Source organism: Fulmarus glacialis, unplaced genomic scaffold, assembly GCF_000690835.1.
Source record: "Fulmarus glacialis isolate BGI_N327 unplaced genomic scaffold, ASM69083v1 scaffold38495, whole genome shotgun sequence".
Classification (NCBI taxonomy): Eukaryota; Metazoa; Chordata; class Aves; order Procellariiformes; family Procellariidae; genus Fulmarus; species Fulmarus glacialis.
The window spans coordinates 28,565-54,474 of record NW_009213045.1 but is presented as its reverse complement, the minus strand read 5'-3'; the positions used below and the strand labels follow the sequence as shown (position 1 = coordinate 54,474).

The following is a 25,910-nucleotide window of genomic DNA, read 5'->3' as shown; positions in this document are numbered from 1 at the left end:
TTTAGTGCTTTTTAAAAGAACTGTTATAATACTTCTAAATTTCAAGTGCAGGGCAGAGAAGTCCACCTGCTCATAAATGAATGCACTTAGTCAGCACATAGGTACTTGTAAGCTTCCAGCTGCAAAAGAAATGCATTTTGTAACGCATAATTTGTTGTAAAAAAAGCCACAGTAATGCTTGCAGTTATTGTGTTGTTTTGTTTTTTAAACAAAATACTCATAATATTCTGCTAGAGAAAAGAAACAAGTCCACAAAAAAAAAAAATAATTATATTTGATCAGAAATGGCTCTCCTAGACAGTACAGTAGTAAAACCAAATACTAACAAAAAAATTTCTGTTACAATGCATCAAAATCCAAAATCAAATGTTACTTGATGTTCTCCATAAAATTTAAATTAGTATAAAATCTGCAAATGCTTCAGTCAATTGTTGTTTGCTTCCATCATTTCCAAATTACAATCAGTCTCTGACCATGCCATTCATTTGATTTACTCAGCTTGAACTATTTTCATTCGACTGTTATTTATGCATCTTTGCTAATTTAATTTAATCTTCTGATTGTCATTCAAAACGTTCATCCCAATATGCCTCGTTATTTATGCAGTTTGATGCCTTTATGTGCTGAACAACTGATAATCAGCCTGCTTAAATCTCTTGCTGTTGTAACATTTTTACACTTTGCAAAATGGAAATACTGCAGCAAGGCTGTTGCCCATATTGCTCCATTCAGGTGAAATCTGTTTTGCTTCATTAGAAGACAGGGATAATATCTAGTATACAAAAGGGGCACCACTGCCCACGGCAGCTTGCCCTTGCAACGGAACCACACTGGGGAGGCTGTCCTGTCGTCTTTAACTAAAGGGGATACTCGGAGTGAAGTGGTGTCTCCCCAGCCTGAAACAAGAGCTTGCACAAAAACTGCAGAGGAAAGAGTCAGAGATTCTTTGTTTCTAGCCAACAGAAAAAGCAGTAAAGAAAGAGATATTCAGACTTTCAGAAAACTTTCTCAAGTTCTGATAGGACTGCCTCCTATGCCGGACTGGTGGTTTGCTCTACCTCCTCCTGTTCTTCCGTGTCTTTTTATTACCGCGTTATTCTGTATCTTTCAGGTTTTTCTTCCTTGCTCTCCCCATCTCGCATGCTTCCCTTCAGGGTCCCCCCGACGCCAACACAAAACCACGGATTTTAATCTGCTCTCATGCAGATTACTCCTGCTGGGGGCTATCTTGTCTACTTAGATTGGAAGCTCTTTGGCGCAGAGATTGTCACCACTCTGTGCCCGTACAATGCCTAGCAGAAAGAGTCTTCTTTTGATCAGTCCTCTGGCACTAATGTAATAAGCATAATTAATAAAGTGTCTGTCTATATTCGTATATGGGAAATGCTAGGACTATATGAGAACAAAAACAGGTTCAGCTTTTATAACACTGGAAATGTACAGTTAAATCCATGAAATTTCTACCAACAGATGACCGTGTAACAAATGGAATATTTAGTAGGAAACAGCAATCTGACTTACTTTGCTCTCTTGGCCATTTCATTGCCATCCCAGCGGGGGCTGTAAGGGTAATTCTTCTGGGCCTGGGAGTACAGCTGGCCACTGTTAGTGAAGTGGTAGACGGACTGAAACGTTAGGGTTGGTTGGTCTCGAGGAAAGTAGAGGGGCAGGTCAACTGAAATAAAAAAAAAAAAGGAAGAAAAAAAAAAGAAAAAAGAAAACAACATTGCAGTTTTTTTTCCTTTTTTTTTTTTTTTTTTTTACTGGGAATATATCGTTCTTTTCTATTGATTTAAAGGTGACAGGAGAAATTGATGATTACTTCTAAAATATACTTCTGCATTTCTTATAAGTAATGATTCCAATATATTGCTATGTGGCACAGTTTGCTCTATCAAAACATTTTTGTAAATTACATAATTTAAAAAAATGTTTAGCTAGTGTATTTCTATGTTAATTGCAACATTGACACCATGACTATTTTGTTATAGAAAAAATAATGCGGTATTTTCCTTTATAGTGAAATTTTCCCTTTCAAAAATTCACAAAATACATTCTGTTTATGCTTCCCATTCAAGAAACAAATTTATCTTTATCTGCTTTAGCCAATTCATTGTAGTGCCCCCACGGACATCAAAAGCATTATCATTCTCATTTTACAGCTGTCTGAGACTTAAAGTGGGGAAATGATTTGATAAAGGATGCAGAAAGATTCAGTCACATGAGTTGGAAAAGATCTCAACTTGCCGTCATCTGTTAGACAAAAAAACCCCCACAAAACCAAAAACACACTGCAGAGTCATTAATACCCAAAATATCTCGCTAAAAATAAAAATCAGAACCTCTTAGTTCCCTTTGCTTATCACTGTCTCATGATCAGCCAGGTCTGGCAGAACAATAAAATAGTCTACAACAGTTAATAATATGGTCAGAAACTGTTTTTTTTTAACTTAACTTTTTCATTGCTAGATTTATATTTAAGATTTTCTTGGTCTACTTTTAATTTCAGGATGCTTCAGAAATCTGTAGTTAAACTGAGTTATGACAACAGACGAATTATTTACATTAAATGTCTAATCTAATACCAAAATTAACAGAAGAATGTGCATTTCTTTTAAAGGTGTAGACTTCATTTATAAAGCACCTACAACTGTACTTTTTGTTATCCTCCAAATCACAATTCTTTAATTCTGCACCATGAAAGAACACTGCAATGGAACAGCAACTCCCCGTAATTCTTAAATAATTTTTCCTATTGGTGTAGCAATGAGTGAAATAAATTAGTAAGATTATAATTCATTCATAGGAGCCTGGGTTCTCAGTATTCTCTGTGACTTCACAGTCCTTTCTAAAGAGAAAGAAAGACTCCTAACTTAATAAACAGGTTGTAAAAACTGAAGTAGGAGCCAAAGCAGGTGGCAAAATCACTACAAACAGAATTTTAAGAAAGAGAAAGGAACATTACAGGACTGAACCCATCCTCAGGTGGAACAGGATCTCCCCTCCAGTATGCTTGGTAACGCAATATACTTTAAATACTTCATGGACCACTGCCTTTGAATTCTCTGCTTATAGACTGAGATATCAGTGAAAGACAGATTTTATTTTTCTAAATCCTATGCTATCACCCTGCTAGTCCCTTCATCTTTCAGTTTTTCTAATCGTGTCTGAATACTTGGATGTGCATCAGCCAAACCATAGCTCCCTTTTCCCGGAATTACCCTCCAAACTCTACAAGTAAAACTATTTGTAGCCTTGAAGTACACAAAACTGAATGTGATATTCCAGCTGTAGTCTCAAAATACAAGAAAGCACTGTGGACAACAGCGTTTGCTCAGTTCATGACCCAGTGTCTGAGCTACACGTGATAACTCCCCGAGTCCTGGTGACTCAGCTCACACAGCAGCTTCCAGCAGATATTTAAGTGGTAATGACACGGGCAGAGTTCTGGTAATTTGAGGGCAGATCACTGCTGTAACAAAGGTTAGATTCAAATCAAAGGTTAGATTGCTCCATCAAATTCCTCTTTATAACATGATTATTAAACAACAACCCTGGAAAACATTGGCGTATTGAGGCCATTTATCAGCAAGCAAGCGGTCTCCTCCCCTCGCAGACGGTGTGTGTGCACCACAGCCTCTGAAGGGCTTCACCATGGAAAAGAGTATGAAGCAAGGAGACAGGCTCTCCGTTTCAACGTTATAAATGTACTTCTTCAGCTCTGAGTGCTTAAACTCTGTTCCTCTAGTGCATCTTTTTCCTTCTTAAGTACCAACTCCTTAAAGGAAAACTACTCTGTATGCTTGTGTATTTTATTACTGTGTGAAAGGAATAACAAACTTTAGCAAAACACTCGAGTAATAGTTCAGTCCTTATACTTAACTTTTTACTTAACTTGAAAATTTCTAACTTTCATTAACTTTCCTTTGAAAACCTCTGTCTACATAACAGGGGCAAGCAGCAGTTTTCTTCCTGTTACCTAAAACTAAAGGTTTGCACATAAGAGAAAGTATCTAGCACTAGAAATGCTGTTTAAATGGATAATCAAGACATTGCTATCACTACAGAGACGTTTCCGTTCATTACAAGAAGCCTTTCTTTTATAAAAATATTTTTCCAACACCGGTATCACCAAAATATGACAGAAAACATTTTGCTCTTTTATTAACCAAAACCTGTATAGGAATTTTCAGGAATTACTTACATTATAAACTGTTAAATCAGATAATCAAATTAGATTTAAAATTGTGCATCCCACATCTGGCTAACAGCAGTATCATCCTGAACTGCCAATAGAGTTTTGAAAAATTTGACCTGCTTTGATTTCTAACCTTCACCTAAAATCGCCAAACTCCCATTTTTCTAACCCAAGTGTTTCCTTAATACAAGGTGTGAGATGAGTCCAGACCAAGTAAAAAAAAAACTGTCCCTAATTCTGGAACACAACCACACCTAAAAGACCAGTAAACAGGAAACAGCCTTGAGTTGTAAAGTGTTATACACATCTCAAGGTAGCCAGCTATTATTTTAGCAGTAGGAAGGGAAGGCAAGAACTCACTTCCGTCGCAGTGGATGCCCATCCATTGACACTGTGAGTGCACAGAATGCTTGGATTTGGGGTGAAGCGTTTTATCGTACATGAAAAATAAGCAAGTACCATTGATAATCAACGCTAGTAAGGTGCTTTGAAGATAAAAGCTCAAATTCTGCTCATAGTCGCACAGGTTGATAAAGAAAGTTTTTCTTTTTACCTGGTTGTATAGGCAATCTGACTCTCAATCTGTGCATTAATACAAAATCAGATCTGCCTTCATGCCACACGTAAGGTGGCAAAGGTAGCTGTTATCATAATTACATCCCAGACAACATTTACACTTTGTCATGAAAAATGCATCACAGTTAAAAACAACGCACCGCTTTTGCAAATCAACACCTGAACTAGGCAAACTATAAAAGCCCGCTTTGGTTTGGCATGCTAGTTACCCAAGAACTACAAAAACGTATTCATGTTGAATACAAGTACTATTTCCAAATAACAGCTGACTCACAAAGTACCCTGGTGATATGTCTGCAGAAAATAAGCAGATGACTCATGTCTGTAAATTCCTGAAAGTACCAATAGACCCCTTGCTTAGTCATCTTTTGCTTGGATGCTGGGTTCACGAGCTCTGTAAACTATAATGAGGGATCTAGCTCTTAGTAGGACTCTCTCTCCCTTTTTCCCTCTCTTCTAAACAGTGCAAATTATCTCTCTAAAAATAACTTCATCTACGTAAGTGAGTCACTTCAACTAGCAAGCTTATACAAGTCATGCAGTTAAGCAGTAATATTTGGTTATGAAGGTAAAAATCTTGCTGTCAAACTCAGATTTAAAATGAAAATTATGTCAGAGGAAGTCCCATTTACCCCTTCTCTCACAGAAATAGAAACATTTCCTTTGGAAAATTTAAACAATTAGCTCATTCAGGAAAGTAAAGCTTTCTAATTCAGTTCCCTGCTCAAAGTAATTTAATCCTCATGATTTCTTACTTTGGCTTTCCTAAGCATCACACTGTTAATACAAGAGGAGCTCAAAGCAGCAGACTGGAGAAAGAAGCCACTACCATAGTAAAATGCTGCTTTCTCCTATGTTACAATTTACAGATCATTTTTAAAAAGTCAAGTTTTAGAAATCCATGGTGTGGGGAAAATCACGTCTTTATGAAAGCTCTACGTGAGCAGAACTTGGAGGGCTGTTTTGGGTAATTAAGCATTGAGTAAATTCTTTGCTGATTGAACCCTAATTTTCCCACACAGTTCATAAGAAAGCAAAAGAAAAAGGACTTGCTTGTTGAGAATGAGTCATGTTGTAAAGAAACTTAATTACAGTTTATAAATAGTTGAAGTTGCTCTCTTTTTGAAACATAAGAAACTATTGAGAAGTAACACACAAATTTGCTTCTCTTGACTTAGTTAGCATATAATGCATTCATATATTCAAAACATAGTTATCGTAAAGCCAAAATCCTGATTCCTTAGTAACTAAAAAACTGTGCAATGAATCAGTACGGTTTAATTGTTCATTTTCTTAAATAACAACGATCTGAGATCTGGAACAGGTTACCTAGTTTGTTATGCTTACGTCAACAACTACAGAGTTGATTTCGACAGTCTTATTAACTTTAAAATAGTATCTTTAGCATCTAATCTTATAGCTTTTTAAACAGGGTATGAAATGTGAAAGGAATGTCTCGGCAAAAGCATATACCAGTGCTGCTATAGGGTTTCTGAGGGAAAAATGCTCAGAAGAAACAGGCAGGTTTATCACTCCCTGCCTTTAAGTACTGGAAAGAAGGGGAAACAAACAATGCTTGAAATGCATGCTGACCATATAAATATTTCAAAGTACTTAGATAGTAATATTTAGAAAATTTTTCATATACTGTTCCCCTGTTCTAGAGAAAAGGTTTATTCATCCTTTGTACAGCACTGGATAAATCTAGATATTTGTTTTCACAGAAGTCAACATTTACTCACTGAATGTTATGCACCGTTTTAATGCTTGGATGGTACTATACTGGTTATCTTATTAACCTTTGGGATGCTTGAATCTGCTGCAGCTTATTGCACCTGTAATTTGTTTTGCACTCATAAACACTGGCTGATCTGGATATTTTACTGCTGAGATTTCTACTTCTACAAGATTTCATGGCCTGCACAACCTTAATTCAATCTCTACTTGCTTTATGGAGCCGCCTTCAAACACAAGATAACACAGTATTCTTTCCAGTTCAGTTCCCAGGCTGGACAGAGCTGGCCAAAGGAGACACTGTTCTGGTTTGCCCCATCTGACAGACTCTACCCTTCTGCATTTATTTACTGCACAACAATGAAGCCTTGCTCTGATTAAATATGTATTCATTTCAGCATGAGCTTTTCAATGGGATTGTTCTAATCATCGTAAGAGATGATGATAGCTACAAAAAATATTTAAAAAACTGTTTCACAGCACCTTCATGAGTTGAGAGGCTACTTAGGGATTCCAGACCAGGAATGAAAGGACAGTCAACTTGTCCACTGATGCTGAGTGCCAGCCTGTGGGACCCAATTCTTCTGAGGCTTAATAGTAGATAATACTTTATATAGCCAAACACAACTCCTTCCAATGTTGACTGCCATCGTAAGTACTTCAGAATCAATCATTACTGGACATGTGAAAAGCTTTGTTTAAATTATTTCACAAGAAAAACAAGAAGGGTACAGGAAAGATGTGCCAAACCCAAATCTCCAGAGAACACGGAACAATCTTAGCCTGATACTATCCGTTCTCTTCCCGAAATTCCCTGACTCACTCCTTACTTATCATCCAACTTTGGCCAGAGACTGCCTCTGCATTCAAGTACTTCTGATGAAGTAAGTAATGGAAACAGGAAACACATATTCCAGGCTCCAGAACTGTCTCTTATTAGTATATATTCATCATCTTTTTGGTTGTTCTTTTTTTGGTTCAGTGAATTTCACATTCTCTCTGCCTTTACTTGCAACTGAGGTCACACTGCTGGGAAAAACAACTTGTGGATTTGAATGCACTGCCTCAAACTGAAAAGTTCCTTGAACTCAGAGCTCTCCAGTTTTCATGATGTGTTAATGTGGATGAGACCCATGTGAATTTACAATGCAACATGGTGGTAACACAGATACCATATTATATAATGCTCCTTACACATCTATCAAGCTCTATTTTAAAAAAAAAATTTCTAGTAGGTTTTCTGGCCTGACTTCTCCTATGGGAAAGCTGTTCCAGACAGCCTGTATGATGGGTGAAAAATCTTCACCTAACTTCAAGGGAACGCAGCTATCTTCAGTTTTTACACAGAAATTCCAGTACAGAAGGCCTTTCAGGAATCATACTGGTCACTGTACCTACTGAGAAACCTGAACAGATTCAGCCGCAAGCATTTTGGGGACTGTAGTGACTAGCACAAATCTCTGCAGGGCAGGATTTCAGGCTATTTTGCCTAGTGAATCTTTCCTCGACTCTTGTGTGCTAAAGGCCTTTAGCCTACGTTCTGCTGGCAAAAAATGGAAAGGTGAATTTGGCTCAAAACACACATAGAATTACTAAATGCCACAGCTATCCTGCTTTGGTGCGTGATGATGTAGTCCTGCAAGAATGAGAGAGCAAGGATGACAAACAACATATCAATGGCATTAGTGTGGGACTTTAAGTTAAGAGAGCACAGTCATAGGAATTTGAATTTGTTAAATATTATTAGAGCTAACATCCCTTTGGAGAAAAACAGGTTCTTTGCAGAAAGATGCTATTTTGAAATCAACATTTCAAAATTTCAAATGTGAAATGAAAAGCTGTTTATGGAATTTTAGCTGAGACACTTATGGCACTTTGGGTGTGTTGGTAATCACAGCTGGTTTTGAAATAATTAGGTCTGCCCTTGCTATGGGAAATATCCACCCCATCGGCAAAGTCAACACTTACATAGTAAATGAATACGATGACTTATATACAAAATACTTCCAAATAAATGCTAGGAAAACACAAGTAAGTACTATGAAAAAAGACAACTACGTTTTTTCTTAACTGCATCAGTTATATATCAACTGAATGTACAATATTAATCAATGGAACATAAACATTGAAATGTGATTGTAATAATGAAAAAATGGCAATGTGTGAGATTATGACAATTTATGTGAATGTATGAAATTCACAGTTCCTTGTTTTGTACATGGAAATGGGTCTGGCAACAGAGTAACTCACTAAGGAGCCAGTCCATTTGTATCATGATTGATCCTCATAACAACACAAGATCTTCTTGACCTTTGTCAGCAACTATAATATTCCAGAATGGGAAGGGAGCCCACTGAGCTGTTTAGAAGATAAGGTTATTAGAAGGTCCTTAGGAAGAATTCAGCTTGGATAAGAAAGGAGGAAAACTGCTGAGGAACTTTTTCTTTAGCACAGGTTTAACACATTACCTCCAGAACATGAGGCTGCTGACAGCAGTTATTGAAAGTGCTGGCAAATACCCAGTTTGCAGTAACTTTGGTGATGTTCATCACAACATTAAGGAATGCCTGAAGGAATCTAATTTTCCTTATTTTTTCCTCTCTTCTGTTTTTAATTGGACGGGAATAACTTTCAGCTATTGTCAGTCCAGGCTAGATTTTAAATAAGAATTGGTTCTTCTTTTTTCAAAATATTTGCACCAACAGTATGTCCCTTTCCATAATGCGTCTTATGACAACATCACATCTATGGAAATGGCCAACTTCCAAGTATCAAATACAGAAGTGGTTACCTTTCATTCCACTCTTAGACAGCCCTTGAATCTTTATGATTAATGGAAACAATTACCTGTGATGGATTGAACTGTTCAACACATCACAGAGAGCAGATTTGCTTCCTTGTGGATTTCAATGAGACTAGAATAAATTTATCGCTTAGTTTTCTTTGTTTTGGTTTGTTAGTTCTTTTTTTTTTAAATATGAAGTATTTATATTTTTATTTGAAGAGGATTGCATGACACTGCTGTATCTGTCTTGTGTTTCTCATTCCACTGATAATGAGAACTACAATATAGTCTAGGCACCAATGGCAACTAGATTTATCATTACTATTGTTTTGATTTTCTTTCAACACAGGCAAATGATACGGTTGTAAAAACATCCCATGTCTTTATCATAACCTGTATCTTTCTAAGTACCCCATCCTTCATACAAAACCAGCATTTTAAGAAAACGTGACAAAAATAGTTTAAATACCTTAAGTTACAGTCATGTGCTGCAGACAGAGTATCTAATTCTCTGTTTAGTCTTACAGAGGAACTAAATAACAGATCAGATCAAGATATTCTTCAAGCAGTTTCCAGCTATGCGGTCAGACACCATGAAAAAGTGATGTAACTTAACCCGAAAACCGCTTTATAATGTCTTCTTGCTTTGAAGTGTCATCACCCAACCCAACTATGTCACACTTTTTTGGACTTTTCCAGCAAGACTGTACTACCTCCTAAAAATATCCCATGGAATATCTCATAATCCTAGATCGAGCCCAAAGAAATGGCATAATGGCCTCCCAGGTCTTTTCCTTCTCTAATTCCTGTAACCATGATTATTTTAATTAAAAGAAAGGCTTTTTATTTTTATCTCACTAGCTTCAGCTAGTGACATCTATTTTGCTTTATTTTTACTTCAAATTCTCGAAGATCTTCATTCCCTCCCCCTTCCGTTTTTATTTCCTTTTATTGTTTCTGCTGTAACAGTTTCTATAGTAACTTCTCTAAGTGCTGATGAGATTGATGCTACTAAAAGCTGCCTCTTCTCCATCTGAATTGCTTGAGGCTTATACTTTAAATACAGTTGCAGTTGTTATGGGTGTAAAAAGCAAGCTGTGCCCTTTCTTGGCACAAGCTGGTGACCGTCGCATGTAACTGGTGGAGAAAAGGCGAAAACTTTTCCTCTGCCTTCCCAGTACAGAGACGCACTGCTAAACGCTGAGAAGTTTTACATTACTTTCCAGCAGGGCAGGAAGACTTCTAAAGCATGTTTTTACCTGAAAAGCAGCTGTGCAAAAACATTGGCTTCTCTCACTGACACTTTATTAAGCTTATGAGGCTTGCAAATAAGTTCTTTTTCCTGTTTTAAATGCTGCCTGGGATTTGAAAGGAAACTGATTTATTTCATTGTCATCTGTGATCAGCGTGACATTATCCTGAAGGTCAAGAGGACCCTTTGCTGACACAAAAGGACCCTTTGCTGACACACATGCTATCCTGTTCTTTCAAGCTCTGCTCCATGCAGGCTTACAGCTTTCAAATCACAACGCAGTGTAATCCTGCCTGACCCAACCAGCCAACTAAGCCACTCCAGATATTTTTAAAGCTAAACTGAAATCTACTTTACTGCAATATAGGCCCATTGCTTCTTCCCACTCCTGAACATTACAATTTATCACTTTTGCCCTCGAAGCCACCTTTCACAGTTCTAGAAGCTTAGCTTTCTATTGCCTTTTCATGACCTAAAGAACTAGTTTGTGGAACATAGTCTTTTAAGCCACGCTTTCTAGACTACCAGTCATTTTTGGTGCTCTCGTGAATACTCCATTTGATGATGAAGCAAGACAAATAGCAGGATCACAGCCCTAAGCTTCAGGGAGCAGACTTCGGGCCATTCAGGGATTTTGCTTCTCCCATGGAAGAATCCTATGGGTAATGGTCCTGGAGAGAAGAGGGGTCCATGATCACCTCCTCCAAGCTCAAGAATGGTCCATCCTAATGAGCAGAAAGTCAACCAATCGTAGCAGGAGGCCTACATGGATGAACAAGAAGCTCCCTTGTTCATCAAACTCAAACATAAAAAGGAAGCACATGAGATGTGGACACGCTCTGAGCATGCAGAGACCGGGTTGGGAATGTCAAAGCTCACCTGGAGTTGAATCTGGCAAGGGGAGTTAAGGACAACAAGATGGGCTGCTACAGGAACAGCAACAGCAAAAGGAAGACTAGGGAAAATGTGGGACTGCTACTGAATGGGGCAGGGGAACTGGTGACAAAGGAGTCAGAAAACCAGCTTAAGCACTCCCTCCTTCCCCCATTTAGACGTTTAAGCATCTTTGTGACCAGTTCTATCTCTAAACCAAGGTGTATTTCTTATTATTCAAAAGTAAATTATATTTATCTATTTCATAAAAGGCATGTAGCAGTCGCCTTCGTGTGCCATTGCTATGTCACATATGGATTCTCAGAAAAAGTTTACTTTGGTGACAAAGTAATTGTCATTGGGTAGAAAGAGGAAGGAGATAGGGAAAAAGGATTCAGAAAATCTTTCTTTTCTTGATGCAGTGCTTATTTCTAGCAATTTCATATCTTTAATAATCCTGTGGTGTTCTTTATTATCCCGTTTTTTTCTGAAAGCATTGCCTGGTATTAAACCCATGACTGATCCATGTGAAACCCACGCTCATCATCTCCTTTCCAGACTGAAAACAAAATATTTGCTTTCTACTTGCTACTACGAGCAATTTTCAACTTGCTGTATCTCACACCTTTAACGTAGTTCTCACCTTAGAGAAAAACTATCTGTGAATGCCATGTGAGAGAATGTCAAAATGTGTAGACACAAGACATAGACACAGAGTATGAAGAAAAAGTACCACAATCTGTACTCAAGTCCCAACTCTGTCAGAGACTTTTTGTGACCTAATTACTTTTTTTCAAAAATTAAGTGGATAAAATAGGATTATATCAGTTCCCTATCTCAGGCATCTTTTCTGAAAATTTATTAGTTATCTGTCATACTTGGGCACATAGTAGTAGTACTCTAGATATATCTATTAGATAAGAAAAAGCAACAGTTCACTTTTCTGAAAAGTGCAATTTTATAAGCAGTTATTACAAAACCTTTCAGTCCATTTGTTAAAGTGCTTGTAGTTCCTGGAAGAACATCAATTAATGTCTACAGCAATATACTCAGTTTTAGAAGTATGGCAAATACATGCATTTCTCAGAAATTAAAAAGGTAACATCCACAGCAAAGTGACACTTAAAAATACTTTACCAGTCCACACACGTCAGGCCATCATAAAATACTTGTAAAACCTAATTCCTATCACGAGAGTTGTTTCCTGTTTGTTGCTGTTCATACCAAGTTCTATGAATTGCCTTGTGCCCTTTCTCCCTTTTTCAGCAGAATTATAAATACGAACCTAAAACTAGTTTATACTGAGTGACATGATTACAAAATGAACACAGAGAAACAGAGAAAGAGGAAAAGAAAACCTCTGTTTTCAGGTTCACATGCATCCATTATGAATACCTAAATACAGAAAATCTCATTCAGCTCCCATGCAAGTACCCAGGATGTAATGAAAGGAACACGATGTTTAACGTACCCTTAATGACAAAAAATTAAATTATCAGCTTTCAATACAAATTTCAAACTAAATCCAGTTGGCAGTGTCCCTTAGAAATAAAGGAGAAGAACACGCAACGGAGAAAAATGATCAGCAAAAGGCTAATTAATTTTCCAAATGCTGCAATTCAGTCCTGGGATTAGCCCCTGCCTATGCCTAGTTAAGTGCAGAACTGTGTGCCTGTGACTCAGGCTACTTTTCCATCACACTGCTGCGTATCCGCAGCTTTTGTTGCCTTCAGTTAAGCGATATGCACCTCACTACACAGGAAATGTCAGAGAATGCTTTGTTTTGTGGTGATTAAAACAATGTATAAAGTTTTGAAGAGACCCCCTCTGCTCAGGGTATATTTTGCTCTAGGCAGAACGACATACGCTCAGAAACTTTCAAGACCAGATTCAAAGAAATATGTGGTACTGACTGAAAGTACTGAGAGAGTCAGAAGAAACAACCGCCTCATGAGACACACTTATCTGGTTACTGAACAGTCAAAAAATTACTCCCAAGCATAAGATCCAAATGGCTTTTGACTTCTGCCAGCCAGTTTTACATCACTGGGGCTTTGTTAATCTCCAGTTTCTCATTTAAGAACAAAATGACATGCCTATACAATCTTTGCAGACTTTTTTGATCAGCATTGAACTTCTCATACAAAACTCCTGAAACATTTACTTTGTTATGCTTGACATTTCTGCTGAACTATCTTGCTTTCCTGACACTACCAGACATCACTCCATTCTCCTATACCTTGTTAATCACACTGTCATGTTCTCTTTTTCCTTCTCCCTTAGTTTTCACGGAGTCATAAATTCCCATTTTCATTTAAGGAACAATGAGAAGAACAAAATAAAAGCACTAGGTAAGGAAGCCAAAACACCTCATCAGATAAAAGCTCACAGAAGTGATCTAATGTAAATATTCCACTCAATGCTTGGCCCTTTTTTAGGAAACAACTCGGCCAGACAACAGTTTATTTTTCCATACCTTTTCTTGAAGAGACTTCTCTTTCATAATCAGACTAACTTCCCTGAAGAAGTAGAGCCAATGCAATCTTAATTTCCTCCAAAGCTTTTTTTCCTGGAATTTTACGTGCTAATTGTCATGACTGCCAGGCACTGATATTGATGAAGAAGAGCAACTCTTGAAAACTATCTTCTTTTCAGCTTCCAAAAGGCATGTGAGCAAGTCTTATGTGACAGAAAACTGAAAAAAATATATCTCTAAAACTACCAACCCCACTCAAATGATTATTCATACTCCAGTAGCACACAGGAGTCATTGAGCATATTCCAACTGCATTAAATACTGTATCAAAACAACAAACACTAGCTACTTCTCACGTTTACATTTAACAAGATCTATAGATCCTATAGAACAGAGAGGGCTCTATGGCCGAAAGTACGGGCAGATAAAGGTTTACTGAAATATTTACAGGAATGTTTACATGAAACAGTCGCATGTTCTGGGTTCTAAATTGCTCGGATAAACAAACTATTTCTCAAACATTTTTATTATCTCAGTGACTGTGGAGTTAGTGTGGTAGGCATGTGATTTTTCAAATAGGAATATGCAGAAGCAATTTCAAAAAGAACAATAAATACAATCTTAGATGAAAGAAAATACTTTTGCCTTTTCACATAAGCTCTCCTAAACCCAAATAGCAAACACTAAGCAATCAGACACACGTTCATCTAGGAAAAATCTTCCATTTAAGACTTTACCAAACCTCCCTGCTAGCCATTTACTACCACAAAGTCTAACCTGTTTATTTAAACAGCTGCTGGAGGAATAGATGAAGGGGCTGACAAATGCTCGTTAGTTCTGTTCTGTTGACTTTCCAGAGGTGGGGCAATCTCCTTTAAAGGGCAGGTAACATCTTAAACTACACCAGGTGCCTGAAAAATTAACATTTACCTGAATTCTAAGGATTATTGTTGCTCTTCTGAATGATTAAAACAGTACCTAAGCCTAATGAGTTATTTCTGCTTGGAAAGGGAACTGATAGAAGGAATTACTTCTTCAACGCAATTTTGTTTATTTACAGTGAGTGGACATACATTCCTCTTTCTCTGAACACTACTAGAATAAACTGTACTTTCTTTGCACAGTAGTGTAAACTTGTCTTCCCAGCTACTAATGCTCTTTCCCAAAATGTTCTTTTTTTTTTTACCCTTCACCCAAGCCTCATCTGACAAACATGGCTACCAAAAATTCTTTGTTTGTGTCTTTATTTTACAAGCTGCTTTCTGAGGCTGTGGACAGATGTGCTAATCCAGATCCAAAAGAGGTTTATGTGAGCGAACCCCAATTGTTTAGCTCAGGCCATCAATTTAAACCACGTAAGTTGACTGCGTTGGCACAAATTGCTGTGCTGACAAATGTGCGCAGATAGCAATATCCAATGCATCAGAAGCTGGCATTGATGACTTCCACCAAAAAGCCCTGAATCCAGAAGCGGGTGTCCGCCCAAAGCCTGATACTCATAAGTATAACCTCCTATAACCCCATTAATGCTCTAGGCCCCTTGCTTGCTTTTCTTTCCTGTGTAAAAACCTCCTTTTTGCTGAGATGCTGCCTATGTCTGATCTATTCTCTGACAGAGGTAACCACATAATTGCACAGACAGGTAAGAGAGTGGACAAAAAGCTACTTCAGTTGGCACTCCCATAGGAAAAATGCTTGTTAATTAAACTTTAGCTTTTACATGACCAGCACTTTGGACCTCCTGGGTCACTGGCATTACCCAACACAAAACCTGAAATCCCTTACAGTTAGCCAAGGTCAGTGGCAGCAAGTGTTCCCACCAACTTCACCTAAGTCTGAGATCCCATACAAACTTAAGATATAAATGCTGGCAGCTTCCAACATTCTCCATCCCCCAAAATATTGTTCAATGAAACAAAACCTTTTTAGTTTAATATCTGTCCTTTTCAAAATGTCTTAAATAACCACTAACACAAGCAGTGTTTCATTTGCTATTGCAATCGGTCCATCTTCTGTCAATCTCCTTTGTGCTGATAACCTAAAAATCTCGTATGATAAAAATTTATCTTTGAAAAGCCTATATACAGGTCACTTTGGAGTCCTATTCCTGTGTCCATACCAATAAGGCTACTTAATTCTTAATTATGCACAGATAATGTAACTTGTGTTTACATTTATATACGATGTAAACACACAGAATGTGTGCAGGAACAAGCATATGAAGAAATATCTGTCTCCAAAAACTAATCATAGCTGATTTATAAACAAGAAGAGAAAGAAATCAGCAGTATATTGAAGTTTACTTACAAAGCTTCATACTGAGACTTACTCATAACAGTATCAATATCAAAAGCACTAAGCCTGATTAATGATTTCCACTTCCATGTGGATGTATGAACTTCTCTGAATGTTTATTTCTTCTGTCATACATTTGAAAGCACCTGATTAATTCTTAAAACTAAACCACTAAAGCAACAGTTCCTTTGACTGCTCTTTGATCTAATATAATAACTTCAGCAGCTGCATTAATCTAATGATTACGTTTCCAATTAGGTAGTTCTTCTGTGTTTTAAGGTAGAATTTGGTTCCTTTCATTTGATTTGCCACGATGCTTGCTGTATACTGACCTATTTATTCTCCTCTGAATACTTTCTCTACATAGTATAGTAAATATATAAAGTAGAACAGTTTTCAACTTACGGCTCTCTCTCCCAGACATTTTATCAGACGCTTGCTAAATATTCAACCATAATATACATAGTTATGTCAGTGGTTAAGAGATGAAAGCCTGCATTACTTCACTCAGGAAATGAAGTGCAGGTTTCGGTCCTTTCATTGCAATATCCTTCAGTGCATGGAACATAAATGTTTTTGCAGTGGATTGTTCAACAAGTAGGTGATGCAATGGCTTACAAAGCCACTCTATGATTTCTAAGGCCACAGGGTTAATACATAGTGATAAACTATTCGTTATAATTGTAGCTTTTGTGCCAGTTAAATTGAGCACTCTGAATATTACACAGTTAAAACCAACTCTGTTATTTAACAGAAATTTGAATTTTGATTTCCCTGAAATCTAACTGATTAGATTAGCAAAAATCAAATCCACAGGAATTTTAACACCGATAAAATTAAGCCAAACATATTGGGGAGTAAGAAAGGAATGAAATCTTCAAGCAGGTTGTACATAAAGAAGTATCATCTCATGGAAGACAATGGCCCAGTGACCAATTCTCAGTTGTAGTTGGAGAGTAAGTAAAGATGTAATAAGGACAATTTTAAAAAAAAAAATCAGTTTTCTTTCTTTTCCACAACATAAATCATACTAATATAATGGAAGTTTTTTAATTTCAGACCTCTTACGGTCATTACTGTCTGGAAATCTTAAGTGATAAAAAGAAAGGCATCAGTGAGACCATTCTTTATGATCTCCAATACAACACAGGGTGAACGACTTCTTTGAACAATGGCAATCCCCACTTCTTGCTTTAAAAACTCTGGGACAAATTTCTATGATGTCATTAAGACATCATTAGTTTTCCACATGAAAAGCTAGCCCACAATAAAAAATGATGTAATCTCAAATACTCCAGCGCTAGAGTGTTAACAAACACCAATGTTGCAGCTGCCCAGGTTGCACTGTAGTTATTTTAAACAAAGATGAGAAGTGTAACAATAAAAAATAAAGGGTAACATGACTGAATTTCCCCAGACCAAAATATCTTTGATACCTGTGAATTTCACCTCACCATAGGGAAAAATAATAGTTGCTACTTAAGGTAACATGAATAAGGTAGTAACAAAGCCATGCTTACTAATTTCTACATGAAGTAATTCCTATATATTTATTTAATTAAGAATGTATTTTTGAAAGTAATGCAATCTTGATTTAAAAATTTCAAATGACAGCAGATCTAGCTACATACTGTAGCAAACTGTTAGACAGTTTTGCCTATACAGTTTCTGTCTAGAAATAACTTTTGGCTCCTAACAACAGTATAGCGTTATTTGTCATTTAATGAATTTTTTTTATTAAAGTGTCTTCACTATCACTATGAATGCATTAATTCCTGACAATTTCAGAAGATTTTAGGTATTCCCAGGTTGTGTATAGTATTGGTCCTCATTATAGACACTTTTGAAAGAACGAGTTACAACTGTGAACTCAATCTTGAGTCGAATTACCAGAAAACCTTCCCACGACGCTTTTGGTGTTCTATAAAGCAGGCAGTACGCTATCGATGTGGATCCTCTCCCCTTCTCCAAATATAATCAGGAATTTGTGTTTTCAAAGTGTCATGGTCACATGAAATATACATTAAGCACTGGATAAAAATAGCTAAAACTTTTAAATTGTTTCCTGTAATTGTATTTTTTCCCTTTTGAACTTGTATCTTCAAGAGCATAGACATTTATGCCTGGGGCAAAGTGTTACTCACTGTGAACAAGGAAGCAAAAATCTTTCCACATCAGCAACAGAGTAAGCTTTGTGAAGCCTTCTGCATCATATTCCACCACACCACTATCAACAAAAAATACAAAAAAATGAATACAATTTTTACCTACCATTCATTCTAAAACTGAGCAAGAAATATGTACGTTCTGTATTACAGGGATTGCTTTTTTTGTTTGTTTGTTCAGAACATTCCACTATTTGCTTTATTTATTAACAGTTACAATTTTCTAGCTAAATGAAAATTAGATTAAACTTTTAATCTCAATAATCTTCTTATTTATGCTGTGGTATTGGAGTTTCTACCTGAAGAAAGGCCATATTCAGTTTAGATAAATACACTTTAGAATGAAAGGAGACCTGCTAACGCATTTGCAGTACTAAATTGATAAAAACTGTATACACACAAATTCCTTGTATGTTACTCAGATTAAGATTATTTATTAACTTTGTAGTAAGTGACAGGGTAAAATTGAAAATGTGCAGGCTGAGAAGAGTTTAAATTTGAAAATTCAAAAGAGTATATATAAAAAAGGCAAAGCACAAGAGCATACAAAAAATGAAATTAGAAGACTTGTTCAGTAGATGGATTAAAAGTTTCAACCATCAGGAGTCGGTACTCTCTAAGAGTCTCAAGCAGTATCAGGACTCATGAACCACTTCACAAATGAAATAAAATCATAGGCACACCTGGGCCATTTCTATACTGTAGTCTTCTCAGAAGAAAAAGAAATATCTTGTTTTCATAAGGATTGAGCTTGCATCGACTCTCTTATCTACTCATATGTCTAGTTCAAATCATTATTATCTATCTATAGTTGTATGAAATTCGGGTGCATGCTAGAAGCCACCTGTCTTCCTACCATCACTTGAGAGACCTGAGATTTGAAGGGCTCCCAAATATCCATGTCATTTGGCATCACCACTCGGAAGCAGAAACCCCCTCCTCACAATGAGGTAAAGCACTACTGGTCAGGCAATCCCTCTCGCATCGGCTGCTGAACTCTCGCTCAAGTCAGGATTTAGGTGGGAAACCAAAGTGCCTACCCTTCAGAGTGCCAAGGCACCCCTGTTTAGTTGATTTGTGAAGCTAACGTGTCATCATGCCAGGCCACCGACCTTTGAACTGCAGGAATTCAACAGGACCGAACAACCCTTTCTCTCGAGAGAGACAAGATACTGCTCGACCGCTGGTCTCCCAGTCCTGCCTTTACGCCGAGCAGTGGTTTCTGGCTCCTGCAAGGCTTGCAACCATACCCACTTCCCCATCCTCCCACCTCAGTCACTGCCTATTACTGTAAGACCCCTCCAGTCATTTATTCAGAAATGAGCACATTTCTTTTGCACGAGGAGAAAACCCCTACTGTCCTTTTCCCACAACCAGCTATTTTCTAGCAAAATCAGATTGGCAACTGGCACAGAAGTGAAGTAACACTGAACTTCATTCCAGTACTGCTACAAAGAGACAATCTATACACATCATTCTGTGAAAAGTGAGCAGATTCCATCTTATCCAGTGGACAGCAGTCACACAACCAAGGACCATGTGCAGAAAACAACACTTCCCCCCATGCTACAGAAAATAATGCATCAAAAGAAAACTTACGTTCCAAAGTGACTCAGGAAAGCTGCGATATACTCTCTTCTCTTATGGTATCCCTGAATAACATATTGTACCTTAAAAAAGAAGCAAACAAATCCAAAGCTACAGAAAGATAAAAAAAGCCAATGATCCCAATTTGTCATACATTCCTTGTTAAGGAAGATTTACATTTGACATGGTAGTAGTTCTGAATCCTACATTTAGCTTGCATGATTTCCCTAAAGAATCCTAAAACTCCTTTAAAACAAACAGTGGATCTTGCACACCGAAAATCTTGTAAGGAAATCTCTTCACTCACTTCTAAGTGAAACTTAGTATTTCACAATATACTGAAGCCCTGTTTAACTACGCAACATAAAGAATGAAGAAAAGAAATGAGCGACCTTGCCTTGCTGAAATTTGAGCAGGAAGCTGCAATAGGCAAATCATAATTACCTGAACTGACAGTTGGTTAAGTGTCAAAATAACATTCTGGTTATAAAAGAAAAAAAAAAAATATTTCACAAGTGATCTTGGGTGTTTTCTGAAGACTGCACCTCCAACAGAATCTTCTTAACACTAAGCTCTCTCAGTGGTTTTGTGCTGACTCAGGGAGCCACCTACTCAACTGTGAGCATCAATTTCTGAGGCATTCTGGGTTTTGAAGGACTTCCATCCTGGCACAGACAAAATCCAACAATGCTAAACTTGGAAGACCTAAGGCAAAATGCTCCTCTCACCATGTATGTTTTCTTATTGATTTGAATGGGATTACTTAGCAGAACAGTGTGAACAGGGTTTGACCCGTAACAGAAACAATGCATGTGTTGTCAGGCTGCAAGAGCATCTGGTTTACAACTGGTTACTTCGGTATGGTTCCATATGTGATTCCCTATGTAAATCCCTTTGCCTTCCAGAATGAGAACTAACATTTTAAAAACCTTTTTCCCCCGCTGAACACAAAAAGAACAGGAAGAATATTTTTCTTGGCTATGATAATACTAGAATTCCTTGGCTGGCAAATGCTTTCCTAAATTTTTTGAAAAAGCCTTGATGCAATCATTGCTGAGAGCTATCTTGTACCCCTTAAAGTTAAATTCTATTTATAAATTGAGACTTATTTCATTTTATAAAAAACCTACAATTATTCTGAAGGCTTTGTGTGGGATCTGAAATGTTATTTTGGGAAAAGGAAAACATATGATAAGTTTGCTTAAGGGACTTTGTTTAAGAAAGGATAAAAACAGTCCTGTGTACTTGTAGATTTTAAAAACAGAAAGTAATTTTAACGGAAAACCACAATAAAAACAACTTTAAAGATAGATTCCAATATAATTATGGAAACACATTTTGAAGAACTTTTTCTAAAAGAGAAAATTATTTTCCTCATTTGGACAAATGAAGGTAAAAATAATATACAAATACAAATAGGAGGTCTGTAATAGGCAGATTCCTAGATGTTGGCCCCTAAGCTTTCTTTTGAAAATTACACTTCAATAATGGAGAAGCTTTCAAAATACTATACTCACTCTTTTTTGTTTAAGAAAGCTAACCGGAACACAACCTTTTCAGCAACCTTAAGTAGCTATTACTGTATAAACATCTAAGTAGACTGCTGATTCAGTTCATTTGGATGAAACATCTGAGAAGAAAATCACTGAAAGTACTCAAAACCTACAATGATGACTATCGTATGAGAACTTAGATATCTTCCAACTGGAAAAATAATATGCAAACCTCACATTTGTATTTACTAGCAAAACAGTATGCTACAATACAGTGTTGTACAATACAACATTTTATCCTAAATCGTAACATGTCACAATAAGAAAAATCCACTCTGGGATCTGATCCCAAACATCCCTGTTTACCTAAAAGAGTCATTATATTCAATGCCCTGCATAGGTGCTCAACTTTTATCAAGAAGGCATTCTTTGTGTAGTTCACCTTAAGTATGCCCTGCTTGGACTACCTGGCAAAAGAAAAACTATGCCTATGGAAATGCTATAGTGCGTTACTGCAATACAGTACAGCACATATGGGAAAGAAAAACTGAGTTCTCTCTACTAACTTACCTTGTTTGTTAGCAGCTGGCATACTTGGGGTACATAGTCAATAAGACAACCTCCACCAGGAAAGGCTGGGATGTGAAGGGCAGATGATCCTCCAAGCGCACTAGAAACAGAAGTTAATTTAACAGTACATTACATGTACAGTCCCTGGGATTTGAAAGCGATTTCTACACTGTCCTCTCTCCCTATTCTTAAAGTCAGAGGGCCATAATGAGGAAGTGTATTTTATGCTGTGGCGATATAAAAAGTATTGAGCGATACCATCTATAAAAACAGGTTATACCATGACCCACTGTAATTAAACTACTTTAATCAAGAGTATCACTAATGCAAAGCATTCTCTCAGGAAATAGCTTTTTCGTTGTAAACAGTTCTGTTTCTTAGCCCTCATCAATAAGATGTGCAGCATTGTAGTTAAGATATCTTGCTCTTGTGGGAGGAGAGGACTCTGAGTCTTGAATTATTCAAAAAGCCACCTTCAGTAAAACCAGCTAAGAATAAGCAAAATAATTTGGACTGAGGAGTAATAGATGGCCAGATGCAAATGTCAATCATGCCATCTACTCCAGTTTGGGCCTCCCAATACAACACAGATGTTAACCTACTAGATCAAGGCGGCAGTGGGCCAGAAGGATTATTAGGTACATGATGTGAAGGGGGATGCTGAAAGAAATGGGTTTGTTCAGTCTTAAGAGAACACTGGAGAGGGGGGGATATTGAAGATGAGAGTTGAAGGCATATTGGTTTTGAAGGCATATTGTTGCCTTCAATTATCTAATGGAAAAATATTGAGAAGATGGAGCCAGAGTCTTCTCCAAAGTGCATGGTGACAGGATGAAAGGCAATGCAGACATGTTGCAACAAAGGAAGTTCTGGTTAGCTATTAGGAAAAACGTTTTCACAATGAGAGTAATCAAATACTGGAAGACAGGCCCAGAGGGGCTGGGGAATCTTGGTCCTCGGAGGTGCTCGAAGCTCAGCTGAACAACTGCCATGAGCATGCTGATCTAAGCTGGCCCTGTTCTGAGGAGGCGCTTGGCCAGATAACCTCCAGAGGTTCTCTGCAGCCTACATTGTATTATGATTATATTCCCTGATTCTGTGATTTTGTTCATCCCCTAGAAGGAAATAATATGAACAAAGATACTAACTCTGTCCATGCACAGACTGGAAATATGAATGGTAGGAATCCACAGAAATAAGGTAACTTCAGAGATGTATTTAGGCACCTTAATCAATTGCCTTTATCATAGGACAGAAGACTGAAGCACGCCTGCTATTGCCAAGGATAATGGCTTCTTTGGTGTGGAAAGATCTAGCACTTTTTATTTAAATCAGGTTGTATAAGGCAACAACCAGCTGAAGTCCATGCTACTTTCTTTTAGCAGTACTGACCTTTTACCAATCAAAAGGGATATGAATTTGCGTTACACACTGTGGCTTACATCATTCACTAAACATCCAGAACCTTGTTGGGTACAATTAAAAAGCTTCAAAAGCTAAGTTACTTTGTGGCCTCCTGTTTACATGCTGTTTCCATGAAAGATTAAACTGGCTGGAAAGAAAGTTCCTCTCTGCAAAATAAGGCTCTTATTCTCCAGTGGGACCTGCCCTTGTATTTTCCTCAGTACTTGATAAGATATCACTTTGGTAGGTATAAAGGTCTACAGTCGTACATCCCTTTGAAAGAACAGAGCCTACATAAATCAAAAAAACCCAAACTCATAATGAGGTATATGGAAATTTTTTTTCAGCAGACTGTTCACCACATGGAACAGTTCTGCAGGTCTGGATTTTGCATATGCAATGATGAAGAAAAAAAAAAAAGCCTTGAGTATACCACACTACATAAAAAAACCAAACAAACTTTTCCAGCAGAAGTAAGACTTGAACAGGATTTTTTTTTAACCAGAGTTCAGTTTCCTTGCTGCTACCCCCCTACTAAAATTACTTACACGGGAATATAATTTTGCCACTTGTGGATGTTAAAAACAGTGAAGCATGACTATTAGATTATTACTAAATTGGAACATTTCTGAAACAGTAGTTTGCTCTTAGGAAATTGAAAGTATACTGGGACCATCCATCTTTAATGTTGGAGAATGAAAGACTTGTCCCTCCTGGTATGTTACAAGTGGGTTGTGAACCTTACATTAAGACCATGGCTTTCAGTTTATTAAACTCCTTAAATGCTTATATAAATATATCCATAAAAGCCTCCGATCTCATACAGAGAGCAAACGGTACTGTCCGTTTTGCATCCTGCCTTCCCTCATTTGCACCACGTCCAAGTTCCCCCTCAGCATGGAAATACCACTGGAGACACTCAGATGACTACAACGGGAATTACAGGCTCCTCTCTCGGTTACAATAGCAGGCATGAAATTAGGAATAATTTCTACCAGGTTTCACATGCAAAAGAGCTTCCATTCCTATATAACATCAGCTTCCAATACATCTTCCAGACCGAATTATTAAGATTTGTGAATAAGGGCTTCCTATTTTACCTGCACCCATCTTTTGAAAGTAGTCAATCCATAAAAACTTGTTGACGTAAATGGGAATTCAACCCTTCTCAAATGAAAAACAGACTGCTACAAGGTGTGGTTTCTGAGAAAGAGGTCCCTCCACAGAAAGAAGGCTGGAATTTCTAGTATAATTATCCTCTGAAAACAGAATAAAGCTGTACAATATGTAATTTATGTTCTGTAGAAATAATTATGGGTAGGGAAAATTAAGAGTGGACAGGCATCTTTGTTCCCTCTATTGGGTCAAAGAATCTGCTTACTAAATATTTTAATAAAATACTGCATTTGCACAGGACCTTGCCTCTGACCATCTCAAAACCTTCTATAAACATTCAGCAATTAAGGTTCATCTGCCTTACGAAGCTGATATTTCTCTTTTATTTTTAAACACGTAAGGAAGCTATTGCTCAGAGTTTGATTTGACTATGCTGTACTACGTCTCTGTCGTGCCAAAGGAACATATTTGCAGTACCTCACAATCATGAGACAGGGCAAGAAGCTTTAATAATTCCTTTGACCCTACAATAAACCTGCAGCTGAAGAAAGAAGTGACTTCCTCAACGTCAAATAAGAAGGACCTGTAAAAGATGCACGGAAACATGTAAAATGGAGAAAATTAGGCAAGGGAATTTCAGCATGCAGCTCAGTATCTATTGCTGCTTTTCGAGGTCCCTCAAAGCCCAATCAAAAGAAAATGTGTAAGACAAAAAATGCCATAAGAAGCCTTTTACAGTCAAAGACATTCTATTTGCCAAGAGATTTCACCAGCACAAGCTAAAGACTCCTGCACGTCAGACCTGCTTTCCAGCTGAGCCTCTTGGAGCATAGATCTTGCATACCTCTGTTTATGATTAAGCTTTCCTTCTTGGTATCACTGTTATACAGCTCTCACAAATAAAACACATTTTTATACCCAGGAATAAAAATAACTATAACATCACACTATCAGGTTTGGTGACATTCATTTTATCAAGACGACAAAAAAACACCAAACAAAAAACCATCAAGAGATATGATGAGGAAGTTACTTTGTTTTTAACCACAAACTAATTAATACTGCTCCCTTACAGCTGCCAGAGTAAGTCTAGTTTGAGCACAACCAATTGAATTGTGTTTTATTTTTACACAATTTTTTTCCAGTAACCCGCTACTTTTTAAAGGCTAAGGTTCTAACAGATTCTGATAGTGGCTTTCCATAATTATCACAATTCATGAAGCAACAGTCTTAGTGGATGCTACTTCATTAGGACTGGTACCGGATGAAGATAAACACATGGTAGATCTACCTATCTATGAGATAAGGTCGCATGAACACGTTGGAATACAGAGACAAAGATCTGTTGGCCTCAGCATTTTATCCACTTGCTGTTAATCTAAACCT

General features: G+C 37.3%; 1 protein-coding gene across 1 annotated transcript in view; it reads right to left on the bottom strand.

The window, feature by feature from the left end:
- LOC104077007 (BRCA1-A complex subunit BRE-like) overlaps nt 1-22,104 on the bottom strand; it is a gene marked incomplete at its 5' end in the record, with an annotated part of 40,294 nt that extends 18,190 nt beyond the window's left edge. The window contains 4 exons of the mRNA XM_009578067.1: nt 1,522-1,675; nt 18,334-18,416; nt 19,954-20,024; nt 22,005-22,104. Coding sequence (XP_009576362.1) covers nt 1,522-1,675; nt 18,334-18,416; nt 19,954-20,024; nt 22,005-22,104 — 408 coding nt within the window. The remainder of the gene's footprint in view (nt 1-1,521; nt 1,676-18,333; nt 18,417-19,953; nt 20,025-22,004) is intronic.
- Between the last annotated feature and the right edge of the window lie 3,806 nt (nt 22,105-25,910).